General features: G+C 39.3%; 1 protein-coding gene across 1 annotated transcript in view; it reads right to left on the reverse strand.

The window, feature by feature from the left end:
* reck (reversion-inducing-cysteine-rich protein with kazal motifs) overlaps nucleotides 1-19,353 on the reverse strand; it is a 100,174-nt gene that overhangs the window by 20,330 nt on the left and 60,491 nt on the right. Inside the window, exons 13-19 of the mRNA XM_034705797.1 lie at nucleotides 17,395-17,538; nucleotides 17,106-17,294; nucleotides 8,207-8,329; nucleotides 5,780-5,951; nucleotides 2,706-2,895; nucleotides 2,291-2,501; nucleotides 2,110-2,183 (exon numbers count right to left, since the gene is read on the reverse strand). Of these exons, the coding sequence (XP_034561688.1) occupies nucleotides 2,110-2,183; nucleotides 2,291-2,501; nucleotides 2,706-2,895; nucleotides 5,780-5,951; nucleotides 8,207-8,329; nucleotides 17,106-17,294; nucleotides 17,395-17,538 (1,103 nt within the window). The remainder of the gene's footprint in view (nucleotides 1-2,109; nucleotides 2,184-2,290; nucleotides 2,502-2,705; nucleotides 2,896-5,779; nucleotides 5,952-8,206; nucleotides 8,330-17,105; nucleotides 17,295-17,394; nucleotides 17,539-19,353) is intronic.

The following is a 19,353-nucleotide window of genomic DNA, read 5'->3' on the forward strand; positions in this document are numbered from 1 at the left end:
GGAGCTCAGAGGGGAGGGGGGGAGGGGTCAGACGGAGTCCTGAGGAAATGCTACATTCAAACTCATGCTAGTTTTCCGTGACTACCAACCCCAGCTTTAAAGTTACTAAGCAAAGATCTTTCTTGGAGTCCATTAGCTCCCTTGTCTCGTAGGTTCCTCTTCACCTTTCTGTAGACCTGCCAGACTCCAGTTGCTAATATCAGTCTCACCATTATCATCCTTGCTACAATGAACTAAAAACAGTCTGATTCCAACTGCTACAACTGAAACTTTAATTCCTCCCCCTATTGTCAACATCATTATAGTAAATGCTAATATGAGACCTGTTGACTTTACACTGCCTGAAGCATGCAGACCCAACACGGTATCGGCAGATGGCTGTCTTACATGAGTCTGGTTCAGCTCGAGGTTTCTGCCTGTTAAAGGAAGTTTCTCCACACCACTGTAAATGCTAAAATCTGTAAAGTGCTCTTCTCATGCTGGATTAAGACCCGATAAGATGGAGTCCTGCCTGTAAAATGGGACTGGATCTTATCCTGTCTTTATGTTGAGTCTTTGTTAACAATATAACACTGAGTACAATCTTGACCTCCTCTGTAAAGAGTCTTGAGACAACATTTTTTGGGAATTGGCGCTTTGTAAATAAAGATTGATTGATTGATTGATTGATTGATTGAGATAACTGGATTAACTTCTCTTCCTGTTGCGCCTCAGCCATCCACTCATCTTCTAACTCTTGCTTTGCTCTCATTCTTTGGATACAGAGTGACAAGTTGTGATATAAAGAAAGTTGGAAAAGCCTTAATTTGAAGTGTGACCTCATTTTGACTGAAAACTTGGCACATGATTTTCTACATAACACCAAACTGAGCATTTGGCAACAAATCCTCTGAGGTATTTGTTTATTTGTTTGTTTTGTGTGGCTTCCAAAACTGACCAGGAAATCAAATCAAGGTAAAGGGAGAAAGAATCCCTTTTTGGGACCTAAGAATTTCATTTCTGCTTTTTTCAGATGATGCGATGTTGTTAGCGTCTTCAAGTTGTGACCTTCAGCAGTCATTGGGGACGTTTTAAGCTGAGAGCAAAGTGGTTAGGATAAAGGTCTGTACCATCAATAATGCTCTGCCAAAAACAGTGGAACAGCTCTTTCCTGGTGGAGAGTGAACCTTTGCCTTAAGTGAAGGAGTTCAAGTTCCTCTGATCTTGTCCACAAGTCAGGGTTAAATGGATCATGAGATTGATGGATGAGTTGGTGAAGCAGCAGCAGTAATGAGAAGCCGGCATTGAGATGGAACATCGTGGTGAAGGTGAGGCTGAGCCTGAAGGCAAAGCTTTCAATTAACCAGTCATTTCATGTTCCAGCCCTCTCCTAGCTTCTGGTCGTGACTGGGGGGAATAAAATTCACAAATACAATCAGCTGAAATGAGCTTCCTCTGCAAGGTGGCTGGGCTCAGCTTTACAGGGAGGGTTAGGAACTCAGGTATCCGGAGGGGGGGTCAGACTAGAGCAGCTAATCCTTGGCATTGAGAGAATCTAGTTGAGGTGTTTCAAGCATCTGAGGAGGACGCCTCATGGGTGAATGAAGGTTTCCCAGGCACATTAACATGGGAGGAGACCCAGGGTTGACCTGAAGCTTGCTGGAGGAGTAATAAACAGTATCCCATTTGCCCTGGGAATGCCTCAGGATTATTCATGGGAAATTGGGAAATGTTGGGAGAGAGAAGTCTGGGCCACCTTGCTGGCCAAAAGTGTATGAGCACAGGATTTTGTGAGGAAAATAGAAAAAGATGACAATGGTGTGAAAATGAAAAGTTTTTTTTCCTTACTGCACTGTTTCTATTATTCAGTCACAGCACTTTGTTCTTTGGAGCAGATCAGCATGTTGCTGCAGTAAGGGCCTATTTGGATTTATAGCTCCCCCATGTGGCCAACATATGTAATTACATCCCATACCACCTGCAGTGTGCTCATACAGAACACTGATGAAGCTCAGTTTAACTCGAAGCGTCTTTTTAGTCACTCAAGTTGACTAACACGGTGAGAATTTGACTGTTCTGAGACTTAAACTGTATACAACCTAAATAAAAATAATAATAACACAGCCATACCTTGGAGAAAGTGTTCATCTGCTCTTTGTTCCAGATGATCTGCAGCATACTGGCACATATTGGACAACAGGCTCCTACGAAGAGGTCAGAGGTCATAGGTTATTTCATTTCAACCAAACAGTTCACAGTGAATTATCCTCTTATAACAAACTAGACTTCAAAGTGTGATCTTCTTTCTCACCAGGTGGAGTGACGGGTTGGCAGCCAGGAGTTGACAGAGGTGGGCAGGGAATCCCGTTGCATGCAGAGTCAGGGGCCATGTCTGACACGGCTCCCACAGCCTGGCAGGGGCCCTCGTAATCCATGGCCACGCGGTCAGAGAAGGCATCGCACACTGTGTTGTAGGTTTCACCATTGTGGCCGCAAACCTGCTGAGGCTTCCTACAGGAATCCTGTGAGCAACACACTAAACACTGTAATATCTGCCCACGTGTGACACACATTTTATCACCTTCACTGTCTGTCTCCTCTCTGCATCTATGCCTCCAAATATAACGGTTACTAGGATGATTATTAAGGATTGATGAAGGATTCGACGCTGTTTAGAGCTTCTTAGCTTTAAGAAACACTGAAGGCTCCTGTCATGTGTAACCCACCTGGCAGTGGCCCATGTAGGCCAGGGTTTTCCCTGCCTGCTGTAGCTGGCACAGATTGGGGTGGACCAGGCCGTCGGTATCACAGGCCGGTTCAACGCTGTTCTTATCACAGGATCCTGGACGACCTACACACTCATACTGCGGGCAGTCTGATGAGTCACTGAGACACACACGGTACTTTGGAATGCACCTGTAGAGACACACACACACACACACACACACACACACACACACACACACACACACACACACACACACTTTAATACATCTATACATCTCTCTTTGCTCATGTGATACCAGTACTCAATACACACTGAATACCACAAGCTTCTTGGTAATAACAGAGCAAAGCAATTAGAGTAAATTCATTGCTTCAAAACATATAAGCAAAGCCTGCCCTATCACCATAGCAACCGCCACGTCTCCTCACATACCTCTTCTCATAATTGTGTTTGGTCTTTGAACAGAGAGCCAGGAGAAAGAAAGTTGATCAAAGTTTATGCAGTGGGATAATATCATGGAGTGTGAGTCCAGGTGGTAAATCTGCCTGTGTGTGTTTATGTGGGTGGGATTAATGTCTTCCAGACCAATGTGGAAAAATGGACTCAACTCTTACTGGAACTTTTGATCATAAAAGACAAAAGTTCAGTTTGGTTCAAATATTTTGCTGGATCTGGCGCAACAGCAAATCACAGTCAGGATGAACACACAAAAAAGGGGCGCAGCTAATGGAAGGATGAATCGCACGTGGGATGTGGAAGATAACAGTGACATAACGAAAGGGATACAGACAAAAGAAGCTCCTAATTAAGAGCTGAGCATTAATCTGTGAAATGGCGAAGACTGGAATTTGTCACTTAATTAATGTAATACATCCAAATGAGCAAGTATTAAGAATGATACAGCTCAGGTCTGAGAGCTGTTGAAATAAGTAAACATGATACTTCTCTTTATTGAATCTGCTTCATTGACAAATGAAACATTAGTAAATCATCCCACTGTGTGGAATTTAGACAATTAATAATAAAATACAGTTAAAGCTGGTATATACTGACAGAAGTGTAAACAGTTGATTTATTGGTCTTAACATTTTTAACATTTTGTGTAATCATGTTTGTTTTAATTGATGATGTTTCACAAGCTGAGACTTTTAAACATAAACAGAAAACTTATCTATTCAGTCTGGCTTTTATATAGGGTTTCATAACCATGTACCATTTTGATGTTTCATATTGATTTTAATTTAAATTTTTATTGTTTTATCTATTTTTAACTACTTGTTTTTTTATTATTTGTCTATTCAGTTTTATTGTAATTTATAGTGCCTTAATTTATCTTCAACTTGATTCCGTACCCTTTTCAGAGTATATGCATTCTAACTATCTATACTCGGCTCGTGTTATTTTGACGCTTTAACTTTTTTTTTAACTACATATATTTTATTGTTGTTTGTCCATTTTTTTATTTTTAATTATTTTATTTTAATTTGATTATCTTTTAAAGCTCTTTGAATTGCATTTGATTTGTATGAAAGATGCTTTTAAATAAAGCTTGACTGATTGATTGATGTGATAAAGGTATTTGTGATATGTGTGTGTGTGCTATGTTGTTGGTAGTGTGATCATCTACAGCTATCACTGACACTCCTTCAGTCACACTTGTACTTTCACAGTTTGAGGCTGAGTGAGTCATATTTTGTCACCTTGCCTGCCACCTTGGTGTTTAATATTACTCTGATGGAATGATGCACACCCATCCACCTTTGCATGCTGGTTACGTTTTGTATTCTACTCTTTGAAACTAGAGATATAAAGTATTTTCAGAGAGGCTCAACAAAGATTTTTCATAAAACATGGAATGGAGGATTTAGCTGCCTGCAGTCCCAAAGTCACTGTGATTAAGTCCACTGGGTTTAGAAATGTGAGTGTGATTATTTAGAATTAATCACACTTGGTTCCCTCAGATTTCCACACAGCTAACGTGACATTACCTCACGTTGTTGATGATTGAGTCTATCCTCCAACCTTGTGTTCTCTTTACCTGTTTTTGAGAAAATACTTCTAAAGGGATTTAAAAAAAATGCAAAGGGCATTCCCCCTGAGGCTTCTATGTAAATGGATAAATAAAGGTATTTAAATATATGAAATACCTCCCCTATTCAAATATGTGTATATGTATTTATATTCTAATCTATTTTGATCTTTTCTTTTTTTCTTTTTAATTATTTATTAAATGTTACTGCATTCTTACCCTTCTATAAACGGTTATGCTTTACATTAATTAACATTATAATATATACTTATATTAAAAAGATGGCCCAGTTAGTTTTTTTTTATCTAACTCTATTGATGTACATTCTGCCATAAGAGAGGAGATGCTTGGGGTTGGGAATTAAAGGGAAGTTATGTGTTTTTCCTGTGAGTGTTTTTTACTTATAATTATGAAAATAATAAAAAAAATATTAAAATAAATAAAATGAAATGAAATGAAATGAAATAAAATAAAATAAAATAAAATAAAATAAAATAAAATAAAATAAAATAAAATAAAATAAAATAAAGGTATTTGAATTCGAATGGAAAGAGTCACATTTCACATTTTTTTTAGTTCTTTTTTTGGCACAACTTTAGTTGAATATTTGAGGGATAAACTCTTGTATTATAATCAAAGCAGGGAGAGTCAGGAACTCTCTCTTCTAGTAGTCAAGTTGAAATCTTTTGTTTGATTGTTATTATGAGTGCTTTTTGTCCCTGCATTCTTCACATATCTGAATGTCCTTTGTTTTCTAAGATTAGTGTCCCTGTCTGGATAGAAATGTGACCATGTGCGAGGGGTTAAAAGCTTATGGCTGTATGTCTGGGGTGAAGATGATTTGTGAATGAAAAGAAATAAACACCACAGTGATAAGAGCCTTGTGGTCAGCAACCCCCCCTTAGAACAAACACAGCCACCTATAATAACAACATAAAAGTCAGATGGAGGGAAATGGTGCAGAAGAAAGGGGGGGGACTGTTGTGATGAGTTAGTGCTCAATGCTAGCACCAGCAGCTGCACTGACATACAGCTGAACCTACCTCTGGTTCCTCTGGCAGGGTTTGTTGAAGCAGGGGTTGCTGAGGCGGCACACGCCGAAATGAAACTGCTGGTCCTTGATTCCCATGCAGCGAGCCACACAGGAACTGGGGTAAGTCCGCCCATTGGAGGCACACACAGGGACGAAGCTGTCTGGGCAACTACAAGGAAGACCTGGATGACATAAGACAGGGTTAATAACAGCTTAGATAGGGGAGGGAAGTCTAAATGGCATCAATCAATAACCTAAGCTCATTAGTATGGCATGACACCACTAACCACCCTAAAGCCTTATAGAGCAATACTGTTTATCACAACCTGGGTTTTCATTTCTGTGAAAATGTTAATCCAAACAAATGATTATACATTCTCTGAGGGACTCTAATTCTGTTAACAAAAAAATATGATCACATTTTCCTTCAGAAATGTCAAGTTCCAAAATTGAGTTAGCTGCTTAACTTGTGATTATAAGTTAGGTTGTTATAATGGGATAGTGGATATGATGGATGGTGGGAGTTGGCATAGAGGGGATTGGAACTTTAACCAAACATCAGTGAAGGGAGGTGCCTGCTTGATAACCCTAGTGATGTGCTGGCTCTCACTATTCATCTGCTCACAGTGTATAACCCCACCAGGATCCTAAGGTCAGCAGGTGGAAGTCTTTTAAATGTACCCAGGGTGAAATCTAGGTCCGGTGAAGGGGCCTTATTTACTGTGGTTCATCTTTTTGGAACGAACTGCCTGCTGACCTCAGGTCCATAACAACTGTCTCCACTTTAAGAAAAAGACTGAAAACATATTTATTTTCTCAAGCGTATGAATGATATGACTGATGTGACTGGGTGCATGTGCAGCAACACTTGCTGTTTGTCTGATTGCTGTGTCTGATGTATGTTGGGTGTATCTATTGTTTTTCTGTTCTTATTTATTCTATTTGGTGAAATGTTTTTTTGTTTTTAATTCCCCATGTAAAGCACATTGAACTTACGTGTAAGGAAATGTGCTTTATAAATAAAATTGCTATTGCTATCTGTCTTATCAATCTCAGGCTTTGGGGGACACGAGGAGCCATGTTGTAGGCTGCTAAACTTATCAGTAGAGGGTATAGTGGGGTGGGTTTGTACCCTGGGTTTAACTCAAATTCAAACTTAACTTGATCACTTTAATTAAGGGCATCCTGCATTCAGTAACACTGTCTCAGTTAGTAATTTGATCAACAAGAAGTGTCAGCAAAACAGCACAAATACAATACAAATCCATAAAAACAGTTTATTGAAATAGTTAATGTAGCTGTAAAATAAAAGTCTAACTCTCATGAACTCAGAGTAAGTTGCAGGATGAACACTGACAGTAAACCATCCCTATCTTCCTCTAGATGCTGATGGAAGAACTATTGTCCTAACATGCTCTGACATTTTACTTTCTCCACTCAAGATAAACTCAGACAAAGAGCAGCAATTTTGCCAATCAAGGCTCTGAATAAGTTGCTTCTCTGAAGAGGAGAGCTATCCGTGGTTATATGGCGTGAGCAGGAACAAAGTGAGAGAGATGGAGCAGGCCTGTTCAAGAATGATGACTGGGTGTTGACTGGATAATGGATGCTTCATCTATGTAAACTAGGGATGTACATTTTAAGTTTTTTCCGTAATCGATCTTTGGAAATGTTAACGATCAATTATTGATTAATCAATGATAAAAAACATTATTATTCTTATGTCAAAAACAAGGCCACATACGTTTTTTTCCCCCTAAATTCCCCCTGCAACAAAATGCATATAACTGACAGGATTGAATACGGGTACATAAGGGTTGTGGAACGGCCTGCCAGAGGAAATCAGACTTGCAGAGTCAGTCCCTCATTTTATTTCACTACTCAAGACACACTTTTATCGTAAAGCTTTTATCTTGTGAATTTATTTTAATCTTTAACGTTTTATCTCTGCTTTTACTGTCTGTTTGATTTTATTGCTTCTCTGTTTTTATTGTGTTTTTATTATTTTTTGTGAAGCACTTTGTTACCTGTTTTGAAAAGTGCTATACAAATAAAGGTATTATTATGTTTAACACTGATTATCGACGATCAGGCTCATAAAAATATTCTCCATGGACATAGTCTTATAATGTGAAGGCTCATAATACTAACAGAAAAGTAATTCAGACTCACAGTGTCCAGTTTGCTGCCTACTTGTTCTTATTGGAAAAATATACATGTGTACGCGGTCATGTGCCAGCTGGGAGCGCAACCAGGTCATAATCAGTCCAGAGGCAGAAAAGCCCAGATGGCTCTGATGTTGCTGGTCAGCAAACATAGCGTAACAGTCTGTTGGCTTTGTATCCAAAGGTAGGGAAATGTGTCAGTGTCTGTTATGTTGTTGAAGGACAGGCGCATGCAAAGCAGGTGATGAACGTCCAAACAAACACAGACGTACCGGTAAAGTGTTGGTGGTCGTTATCCAAGCTGTCGTAGCTGAGACATTCTCGTCTGGAGCAGATGGAGTCACCAGCAAAGCAGGAGCAGGTGTTACATTCTACCATGAAAGATGTCCCGTGGCCTGGTGGGAACACAAAACAACACATTCAGAGAGACAGCAGAGGAGAAATGGACAGGATGATGCTGTATGCTGACGATGTGATGATTTACAGTCCCAAAAACCAAAGTCACAGTCAGGTGTAGCACAAAGTGTTAGTAATGGAGGCCGATTCAGGACTTTGTTTCATGGTATCTACAGACCTGCCTTAAGTTTATTACAAGGAGCTGGTGACAAATTTTTTCACATGACTTTTGTCTGTAAAGTCAAATGACATAACATACACTAATAAGGACTTTGCTACTTTTAAGTTGATTTATATGCAGAGTCCTATCTTTATCCATAGTATTCTTGTGTTTTGGGGCTACTTCTCTACTTAGTGTATATTCTTGTACCTCTTGGTATGTGACAATAATTATCCAGTATTTGATCTATATGGTTGTACAATTGCAAAGGCTGATGGGAAATGATATTAATGGAAAGAATAAGCCTTAAAAGCTCCAGTCAGGAGCTTCTAAGTTGTGTCAACTTTGTACAAAATATTTCCAATCCAATCCAATCCCCTTTATTCATACAGCACATTTAAAAAAACAATCAAGTTTAGCAAATTGCTGTGTCTATTATCTTTAATGATTGTGTCCTGTACATGTTGAATAGCCTTTTTACCAACACATATCACACTGCTGTCTTTAGAGAATGAAATGTATCACTCTTTCAGAATCTTTGCTATAGAGAATGTAAAAATAGTTGTTTTTTCCATCTGCCTTTGACACATACCCCACTCCTTCATTTTTAACTATGAACACTAACTATATAGAAACAACCTGTGTTCTCTGTGATGGTCTTGTTTGCTTCAGACAGACGCATCACTACTGCAGTATTTATATCAAGAAACCCAGATTTTCAAGCTGAGCATTTTTCGGAGCCAATAAAAGCTAAAAGCACGAAAGGTTATGAACTTGAAAACCGAGTCTCGTCTCAATGACCTCCACCACAAAACGCCTGTGAAGAAAGAGCAGCTTTTTTCTCTTCTCTGGTTTCCCTTCTTACTTTGCACAAAACAGGGCAGCTCTCATGCTGACTGACAGTGAAGTCAATTTAGCTGATGTGAACCTGAAACTGGTACAAACTGCTGTGCTCTGCCAGTTGCTGCTGAGTTTTGGGCCAATATCCCTGTCAGTGTTCGGACAGGTGAAAGAGGTGCTGGGATTTTGAGACTGAACATACAGACAGACAGACAGACAGACTGAGTGGAAATGGGATAGACAGATACATGTGGGTCATGTAGGTAAAACTTGAGACTAAAATAAATGGTACAATATTGTAAAATGTTTAATGCTTGTTACTGATGTCAAAAGTGATAACTGATTAACATGTTCCTCTAAGAGCAGTGATTTTTTTCCCATTGCTGCCCTGCAGGTTGAATTTCTTCTATAGCACATCTGAAACTCATCTGTTTAAAATTCTGGATCAGCCCGGGGAATACTAGCACAGAGGAGACAACCTTTGTTCTCCCGTTACACAAGGAAAAAGTTAACTTCTTAAAAACTGAGAAGTGTCCTCTGGTGATGATGAATTTTACCAAGTTTGCTTACATTACATGACGATTAATGATAAGGAGGGAAACAAATGGTTGCTCTCAGTTAATGGTGTGTTGTTACTGGCTCTCTTCCATTTTGAGGCATAGACGAAAGACTCCACTGGTTAAAAATTAATGAACATGCATCATGCTTTCTTGCTTATTTGTGGTTGTAATAAGGCGCAGTCCTGTCATAACTACTATTGATGTTAACTTAAGAGCTTTTGGCCAAAGAACTGGGATTACACTAACTTTTCATGTCCTTTACGGCCCTGATTTTCAACCTATTTGAGTTGTGACCTCATAAATAACACTGTAGGAGTTTGCGACGCCCCAGCCGTGTGGGTGTGGCGCTGTCTGCTGCTGCACTGAAGCAGAGTGGAGATAGATTGAAAGACCAACTGAATAAATCTCTTGATTTATTAGCCTGCTTTCTTTAAGTGGTTTTAAAAACAACTTTTAGCCCCAATTCGACCCACCTCTGCAGAAAAGAGGATACAATGACAGTTAAGTTGGAACATCATATTTTCTGAGAACAAGGAGCTCCTCATTTACATAATAAGGACGGTATATATACAATGCAAGAATTCTCAGAGCAGAATTCCATATTTCTATTTTTTTTATTATTTAACTACTTTTTTTTTTTAATGTAAAAACTACATCTGCAACTCACCACTGCACTTTTATCATATTATGTTAGTCTGTACATATTAGTCATGCCTATTTGTTGTTCTTTTGTATTTATAGCTGATGTTATTATTATTTTTATTTTATTTTCATTTGTATGCCTTATTCTTATGCCTTGTACAAAGAGAGCACAGTTTACCTAAGTCAAATTCCTTGTGTGTTCAAGCATACCTGGCCAATAAAGCTGATTCTGATTCTGTATATAACACAGAGGAATAGACTAACTGTGTTTCAGGCACAGCTTTTGTTCTAAATCAATGTCCGGAGCAGTTATTTGGTGACTGAAGCCATGTGCTGATCTCAAAGCCTGATTCACTGCCATACTTTCTTTAAAAATAAGCTGACATTTATCATGCAGTGCATTTACGAGCTATGTTATTTTATTAAATGACATCAAGTTGCAGGTGATCTCTCTCTGTCCCTCTGTCTTCTCATGAAGCTTTTTTGTCATTGGTGTGAAAATAACACATCTGTTTTAAATAAAAAGTAGACATTTTTCTGAAAGATCAAAGTCAAAAATCTGTATAGCCTCCCTGGATATAGCATTTCTCTGTCAGTTCCTTTCCCTCTATACACACAGTTACTTTCAGAGTCTGAATATAAACAAAGAATCCATTTTTAATGTGAGCAAGATTGTTTTCTTAAAGCTCTAGACCTCCAACCAATCTTCGATAGGCAGCAAACAGCCTGTTAAGTGAAGAGTGATTAATATGCATATTGCATTTGCCTGTATTAATTACAATTTACAGTTGATCACACACTACACCGCCCCTGTGCTGTACGACAGTTTAAGAACCAGGACTTACTTTGGGTCAAATTTATAAAAGACAGGACTGACAGCCGCAACTCACACAGCCAACACACTGTCGGTCTGGGACAGCTCAAACAAGACAAATTATGTCCCTGTACAGTACTGTCATTTTATTTCTCTCTCAACAACCAAGGGTGAGAACCACTACTTTAAGGTACTATTGACTGGTGCAGGTAGAATGATTTCTTACACTCTCATCCAGCATGTTATATATTTTATCATAGCTTTAAGTATAAGTATTAGAGTTGTATGGATACAGCAAATCATCCACGTGTGCCTGTGAGAGTCCATACTGACAACTGTGTCTCAAGGATCTGTTTTTATTATTTAAAGACACGACGTGATGAATTTGGGCCTTGTGGTGATCAGGTAAGGTTAGACAACAGTTGTTTGTATGAGTATTTATCATCATTGGAGATTTCAACATGTTACAGTTTTAACGACATTGATTTTTAATAAACTTCTTTGGGCTCTTTACCATTTGTTTATCCTACGACAGCAATCAAACAATGCAGACATCCTGATGCATGTCTTAACCTGAAGGCAGTTGGTTGCACTTGGTCTTGGTGAGGGCTTCAAAGCAAAGTGTTCACTGCTTTTTATGTTTATTAATTTTTTTTTTTAATACACTGTGACCCCCCTCCTAAATATTAAATATTTATGGACTATTTTGTGTTAGTTCACTACATACAACCCCAATAAAATCCATTTGAACTTGTGGTTGTAACATGAAAACATATGGAAAAGCTCAACAGGGTAAATGCTGTAAATACTGAAAGCAGGTGGAATGTGTAAACCTGGCTCAGGTGAAAAACAGCTGGGTGTGGGGGGACTTCACAAAACCTCTCTCATGTGAGATACCCCGGCAACGAGGCAGAGGTTTGAACTAAAATTACTGAGCAGATGGATCAACAGATGTTTGGCAAGGATTAGTTCCAGCACATAACTCCCAGTCAGACCACATCATTTTACTGTTTGTGCGTACATTAAAGGAAAGGGATACAAAATGTAAGTTGTAAGGTTTAGAGGTATTTGTATGTAGATTTTCTTCAAATTTGAAACTAAGCAAGGTTTCCTTAGCTCAAAGTTAATGCTAAGCCAAATATACCCTTACACCAGCTGGTATAACACAGGGATGTGCACGTTTAGTCAACTAAACCATGTAACAACATCAGTTTTGCTAGTCAGCAACAGAATGACTAGTCTGTTAAAGAAGGTATAAATATTTTTATTATAGGTCTCAAATGCTGATCATATGTTGAATCTAGCTGGGGATATAGCTCTTGTCAGTGGCAATTGCCATACAGCTGTAATGCTCTACCATCCAGATGTAAACAAGCACAGATGACAGATGGCATCTTGTAGCGCAGCACAGTTTAATATCTTGTATTTAAAAAAACAAATGGAGATAAAGTCATAAGTAGGCTGTGTCTGGTTAACACAACCAGAGCACTGTGTAACAAGCTCAGACATGCTAACCTTAACCAGCAAGGAGGACTGAAGGCTGATGGTGCTAGCTCTGCTATTGGTAGGCACACACAGAGAACCAATTTGCAGTGATTACCCGCAGACTGTGATCCTGTGTTTAGCTGTGTTTTATAAAATAAGCTCAATTTTGACTGTTTTATGAGTTTTTACTTTTAGACAAGTCTAGTTCATGCATTTATCTTCAGTGCACTGTAACAGAGTTTTTACAGGTCTCCCGAAAAAAATCAATCACACAACTGCATTTAATTCAGAAAGCTGCTGCTGCTAGAGTCCCCACCAAGACCAAGAAAGTTGCTCAAATGACTCAAATTTTGAGGTCCTTACACACCATCTGGACCACGCAGGTCCTCTGGGACAGGTCTGCTTTCTGTCCCCAGAGTAGAGGCAGGATTCAGCTTTTATGGTACAATTATCTTGAACAAACTCACAGAAAAAGTCATGTCTGCTGAAACTATCAGTTCTTTTGAATCAAGGCTGAAGGCTCACCTGTTAACATCTGCCTTTTATTAGAATATTACTAGTTTCAATGCTGCAATTTTATCGTATTATATTCTAACCTTCCTCTTTTATTTGTCTTTTGCTTTGATTTTTAAGAGCTTGTTCTGACTTTTAAACGTTGTCTTTAACTGTGTTTTTTCTGGCTTTTGTAATGGCTCTTTTCATATCTGGTGGAAAACACTTTATATTGCCTTTTTGATGAAATGTGCTTTATCAATAAATATGCCTAGGCAGAATTAAAATTTAAACTTTAAACTAAAAATAACACCAACATAAGGCAAATACTAAATTTAAAAGATGTTTCCTCAGGAAAAAATAACACAAGTGTGTTCACAAAAAGGCTGATTGACTGTTTTACGGTGATATGCATCTTTTGCCCTTGTACCAGACCATCAAAAGATCATCTACAGTGTACCCTCTTCATGCCTAAGTGATAGCTGGCAGTAGAAAACTTGGCAAAAACCTGCATTAAGAAAGACAAATATACTCAGATTTACACAATGCTACATATTCCATGCTTACACCATAAAGTTGTTTTTTCACAAGTTCAGTTGTCAAGATCTTCCCTTGCACTGGTTCTTCCATCAGGCAGCTCTTAAGTCAACAAGGACAAGGTCTTTTCCTCCTGATTAAGGTGTTTCTTGATGGGGAGTGATTTGGAAAGAACGCTACATAAAGCTCGAAAGCACTCCAAGTAAAAATGTGCCGCTCTTGAAATTTCAGTCTTTGCTGTTAAAGGTCAACAGGATGACTGTCGAGCACTCAAATCCAGAATGGGTCATTAAGAGAAGTGGGAAATGACAAAGCATTTATCATTTCTCTTTGTGAGTGTGCACTCTTTTTCGCCCACTGCCAAGAACAAATTGACCATGAACATCCCGGTGAAACATGTACCTGCTGAACTGTAGGGAAGCTTTTTGAAGGTTCTGAAAAAGGTAAGTCTGATTCGGTGATGTGTCTTTCCCTGCTGTTAGACAACAGGACTTTAAATTGACAGACTTTTCACTGGAGTTCGGCTGTACAGAAAACAAAGCAGCAGGAGTCCAATTCAAGGAAAACATCTGTCTTCAATAATAGTGGAGCAGCTCACTCGTCCTCAGAAGTGCAGGCAAAAAACAAACATAAAAGGAAAAAGCTAGAGGAACCATAAATCGGAGAAAAACTGAAGGAGGGAGGGGAAGATGAAGCAGACAGTAAAATGAAAACAAAGATGCTTTGCTTTGGAAGCACATAAAAATGTGATTAGTAAATTGAATAGCTGTGCCAAAGCTAAGGTGGTGAGATTGTGGAACTCCCGTTGTGCCCCAAAATGAGAGAATCAAAAATAACAATATGAGTGACAGCAGCATGACCACCCTCCATAATTGTTACCCACTTTTAGCCATGCAAAACTGCACCATGTTTTTCTTACACTGCCTCAATTTCAATTGCTGGGATTTTAGAAAAGCACTGAATATGTTGAAGATGAAAAGGGTGAAATAAATGATGGGTTCCTGTGTGTGAGGGCTTCAGGTATTGGCACGTTCTGCACACATTCCCTACATCTGCAGTGCCACTATAAATCACTGTGCTTCAATGTGAAAAACAAAACCTGTTGGAAAAGCGATAAAGCATCCAAAAGCTGAAATGTGCAGAGCAGCAAGAACTCCTTTTCTATCTGTGTCACAGGATTTTTTTCAGAAATGGATCCCTCATACTTAACTGACTGCAGAAATAGTCATTACTAGGTATAGTCATGTAAAAAGCTGCTTTTAAATGCTTTATACAGCATTTTATACCCACCAGCTGACCTCACCCAGAGTACAGAGGAGCACAGGTGACATTTATTACTTTCGGGTTCAGGGATAAGAACTCAAGATGGATGACATAACAAAAGTTTTCCACTTTTAAATACTGTCCTATCAGCCTTCAAGTTGTTATTAAGTGTTGTGAAGTTGGATATTATGAGAGCTCTTGAGGTGTCAAAAAACTTCAGATTTTGAAATACACACAAGTTCTCAACAAGGTAACTCATCGTATCTCTACCATCCATCCCACTTGACCTGCTCAGGATTTTGTTGCAGTTTAAAACATCATAATTCTCCATAATAAAAAAGGAATCAGGTCTGTAAGTTCATTTAAGGTGTATAGTTTGCTTATAAGGTGAGAGGTGAAATGTATGATCTCTGGGAAAATGACACACTTTGGGTAATCTAAAGCCTTTTGGTCTCATCCAGCTCTCCTTCTCACTGAGCTCTGCGGTTTACATACCTTTAAAAATAAATGAGGCAAATGTCACGACTTTGAACCCTGCGGTTATCATCATCACCGCTCATGGTTTAAGTTTTTTTGTAGCGATTGCTTACCATAAGTTTCCTTCACCTGTTCTGCTGCTGTTGCTAATATTGCTGTACAGGATCCAATATGAAAATGGCCGTAGCCTGCATGATAACCATGCTAACCGGAACTAACATTTTTGCCATATTGTTTACCAATATGATGCTAACGAAAACTAATGGTTTCACCTCACCTTACGGTCTGTGGTGTCAACAAGCAAAAACAAAATGTGCCGGAACTCTTTTACGCAGATTGATTTGACATGACGTGTGATCAGTTTGCATTGCTCATGTTAGTGAAAGTTAATAACCGTTGTCAAGGGGTTGTCAAGGGGTTTTGACCAATCAGAATCAAGTATCTTATATTGTAAAACAATGTAAAGTAATGAAAAACGGACGCAAAATAGCTAAAGTCTGTTAAGCGTAAACTTGATTATCAAGACGACCTTTCCCTTGATGTGAATTCTTCTTCTTTGGACTGTCACCTGCTTAATTCGCCGTAACACAGAAGTTGTCTTAGTAAACTGACGGGGTCTAGTTCAAATTCATGCATCAAGGTCTGCCAGTGATGTCAAGACATGTTAAGGAGCAGAGTGCATGTGTATGGAGACTTAAAGGAGCAATGTGTCATAATCAAGCAGAATGGACTTGGTAGAAGGTGAACAAGGGTTTTATATCGGTTTCAGTGTATAATAGTGAGTGGCTACGTGAAATGCACCGGTTGGAAGATGCAGAAGAAGAGAGTTGTCTTTGTGCAAAAATAGTTTATATTGATTGATGTTTTTGATGATAAAAACTGGACAAATGGAGGATCATGCTTATGCATCACAGGAGCTTCCTGTCCACGAAGGCCCCCATAGCTTCATCGAGAGGGGTGAGAAAGGGAGCGTTTCAAACTAGAATCTGACCGCTTGACCTCTACATGTTCTAACTTCTACACACTACACCTTCAACAGGAACTTACAGTCAAGGACATGCAGGAATATCTGTTCATAATCAATGACAAAACTTGCATCTGTATGAGTTAGGAAACCAACATCGACTGTTGTTAGGAGACAAGTTTCAAAAGTTTCTGATGTTATAGACAAAAAGCCCCCACCCACCCCAATGTTCTAACTTTTAATGAAAAGCACATGACATTAAGAGAGCAGTGGGCTGTTACACTAATTGAGCGGCAGCAGATAAATCATTCCTGTCCAGATTTAATTCTTAACTCCACAGGAAGTAATGACTAACAACTTATTTCATGAGTGTCAAACAGGGATGTCAGATCACCAAGCGTGCCAAAACCTTTCCATCATTGTCACTCCCATCACACACGACCAGTGCATTTTGTTTTAAAGCCTTTTTAGACTTTTTGTGGTCTTTTTTGGGGGGGCGGGCTTTTAGGACACACAGAGAGACACACAAGAGAGCTCTTACTCCTCCTCTGTCCTCCTACAACGCAGGGCTTGTTGGTGTCCAGACAGGGCATCTCCACGCAGTTCTCCAGGCGCCCACTCGGACCACAGCTGCACACCTCAAAGCATCCAGAAGGGCCCATGCGAGTTGGTACCTGGATGCGAGAATCTTGCCGTACCAGGAACTCTGAGGCCTCGCCCAGTTTACAGCCTTTAAGAGAGCAGAGACATGCAAACTCTCAGGATGAGCACAGACTGATGATTGTAAGAGTCAAAAAGAAACCCAGGACTGATGATGAGAGAGGTCGTACCTGGCACACAGAGGTATGGCTGACAGTTGAGATCATCGAGGCACCCCTTCCTGTTGACCTGACATAAGTGGTTGCTGGGGCAGGGGTTGGGATTGCATGGATGGATGACCTCCTCGATGATGTTGTTGCCATGGGGACTGGCAGCTGGAGGAAATGATTGAAGGGGTTAGTGTGCAGGTGCAAGATAATCATAATTTTCACGTGATTTCACTTATGAAACCACCCCCTTGGAGGGCAAAAAAGGCTTCCTACTGCTACGGGCTACAGGGAAATGACCAGACTTTGATGCCAACTCTGTTTTTAAAACCTTTTTCTGAATGCCTGACAGTTGCTGCTCAATTACATGAGGAGACAAGCCCAGGTTATGCTTCTTAAGAATACCACCTGAGAAAGAAAATCCTGAGAGGAGGAGATATTAATTAATTATATTAGACGCTCCGCTGTCCCTGGTGAGGAAACAAAGCAACGATCAAAGTCCACACATCTATGAGTGAACATTTCATTAATGGTAAGTTGAAGTAAACACAGAGTATTTGAATTCATGTATGTGTAGTCAATGTAGTATTCGTTCTGACACAAGGTGGTCTAAGGTAGGTTAAGGAGAAGGTTAATATTTAGTGCTGAGGCTTGACAGTGAACTTTTTGGGGGGAGAGACAGTGTTACACATCTGCATGAAAGATATCAGTCACCTTTGCTCTGATGACCAAGAATTTATCACCCTACACCAGGGGTTCCCAGAGTGTGGGTCGGGACCCAATGGGGGGTCGCAAGACAAAAATGGGGGGTCGTGAGACGTCTTCGAGAATGTTTTTTTTTTTAAGTTATCTAAAAATAGAACATTTAACCCATTATAGTAAAAAGTATTGACAAAAATTGTAGTTCAATTTGAAATAAAACCTTGAAAATAGAAAATGTAATGAAATTTCTGCCTTTCTTTGTTCCCAGATGACTCCTAAGTTTAGGGTTAGTGAACAGTTAATTATCAAAAGCATCAGTAGCAGCAGGTTAATTCATAACAGCATAGGAAACACAGCCACATGCTCATGTAGGTAGGCTAATTTTCTGCAGACCAGCTAAATGAAGCCACATTAAATCACTTTGAGGGAAAGTGGGGGTTGCAAGTATTTGGCAGCAATATTTTTGGGGTCGCAGGCTGAAAGGTTTGGGAACCGCTGCCCTACACTTCTCAAACTGCAGCGTTATTGACCCGACCGGATCAAAAATAAATTTAGCTGTCTGTACTTTCATAGACTTTCATTCTGGTGGCGGTGTAAAGGGAAGTATTGTTGTTTAGATAAATGTAAACATCACCAACTTGAAGTGGCAATGATTGTCAGGTGATATAAATATGCCTTATTCTGAAGAGATGGATGATTAACAAGTCTGGACTGCAGCTCCATAGAGCGTTCAATGGAAGCCGTCAATTTACTGTACTCTTTTTTGCCCTCCAGGCTTCCGCGTGACTTAAAACTATGAATTGAGAAAACTGGTAAAGGTCCTGATCATGGCACTTGATGAAAATCTGATGGAGGGTTAAAATCATAAATATTTTATACTGAGGGGGACATGAATTTGTGTTCCAAATTTCATCAGAATCCAGCAAATATTTGCTGCGGTATTTTAATAAAAGACGAGTCAATATACCAGGATTCATTTTCTGGTGACCAAAAAATATCTGGACAAGATCAAATGAGAATATATTAAAAAGCTGTGAGGACATTCTAATCCTGACCTGAGTGTTGAGGCTCCGCTGCTCGCCTCACTTAAAATCATTTGATAAAAACTCTAATTATAATGAGAGAACAGAGGAGACAATTTATATAATAGTAAGTCCATTTCCTCTAATTCCTCTTGAATGATGTTTATTTGAAGGCAAATAATAGCTTCGTCACACTCTGCACTAAATGTTGTAAATTGATCAAATATCCTCTTTCTTCAGCCTCTTTTAGCTCCTTGTT

This window comes from Notolabrus celidotus, chromosome 17 (genome assembly GCF_009762535.1).
Source record: "Notolabrus celidotus isolate fNotCel1 chromosome 17, fNotCel1.pri, whole genome shotgun sequence".
Taxonomy (NCBI): Eukaryota; Metazoa; Chordata; class Actinopteri; order Labriformes; family Labridae; genus Notolabrus; species Notolabrus celidotus.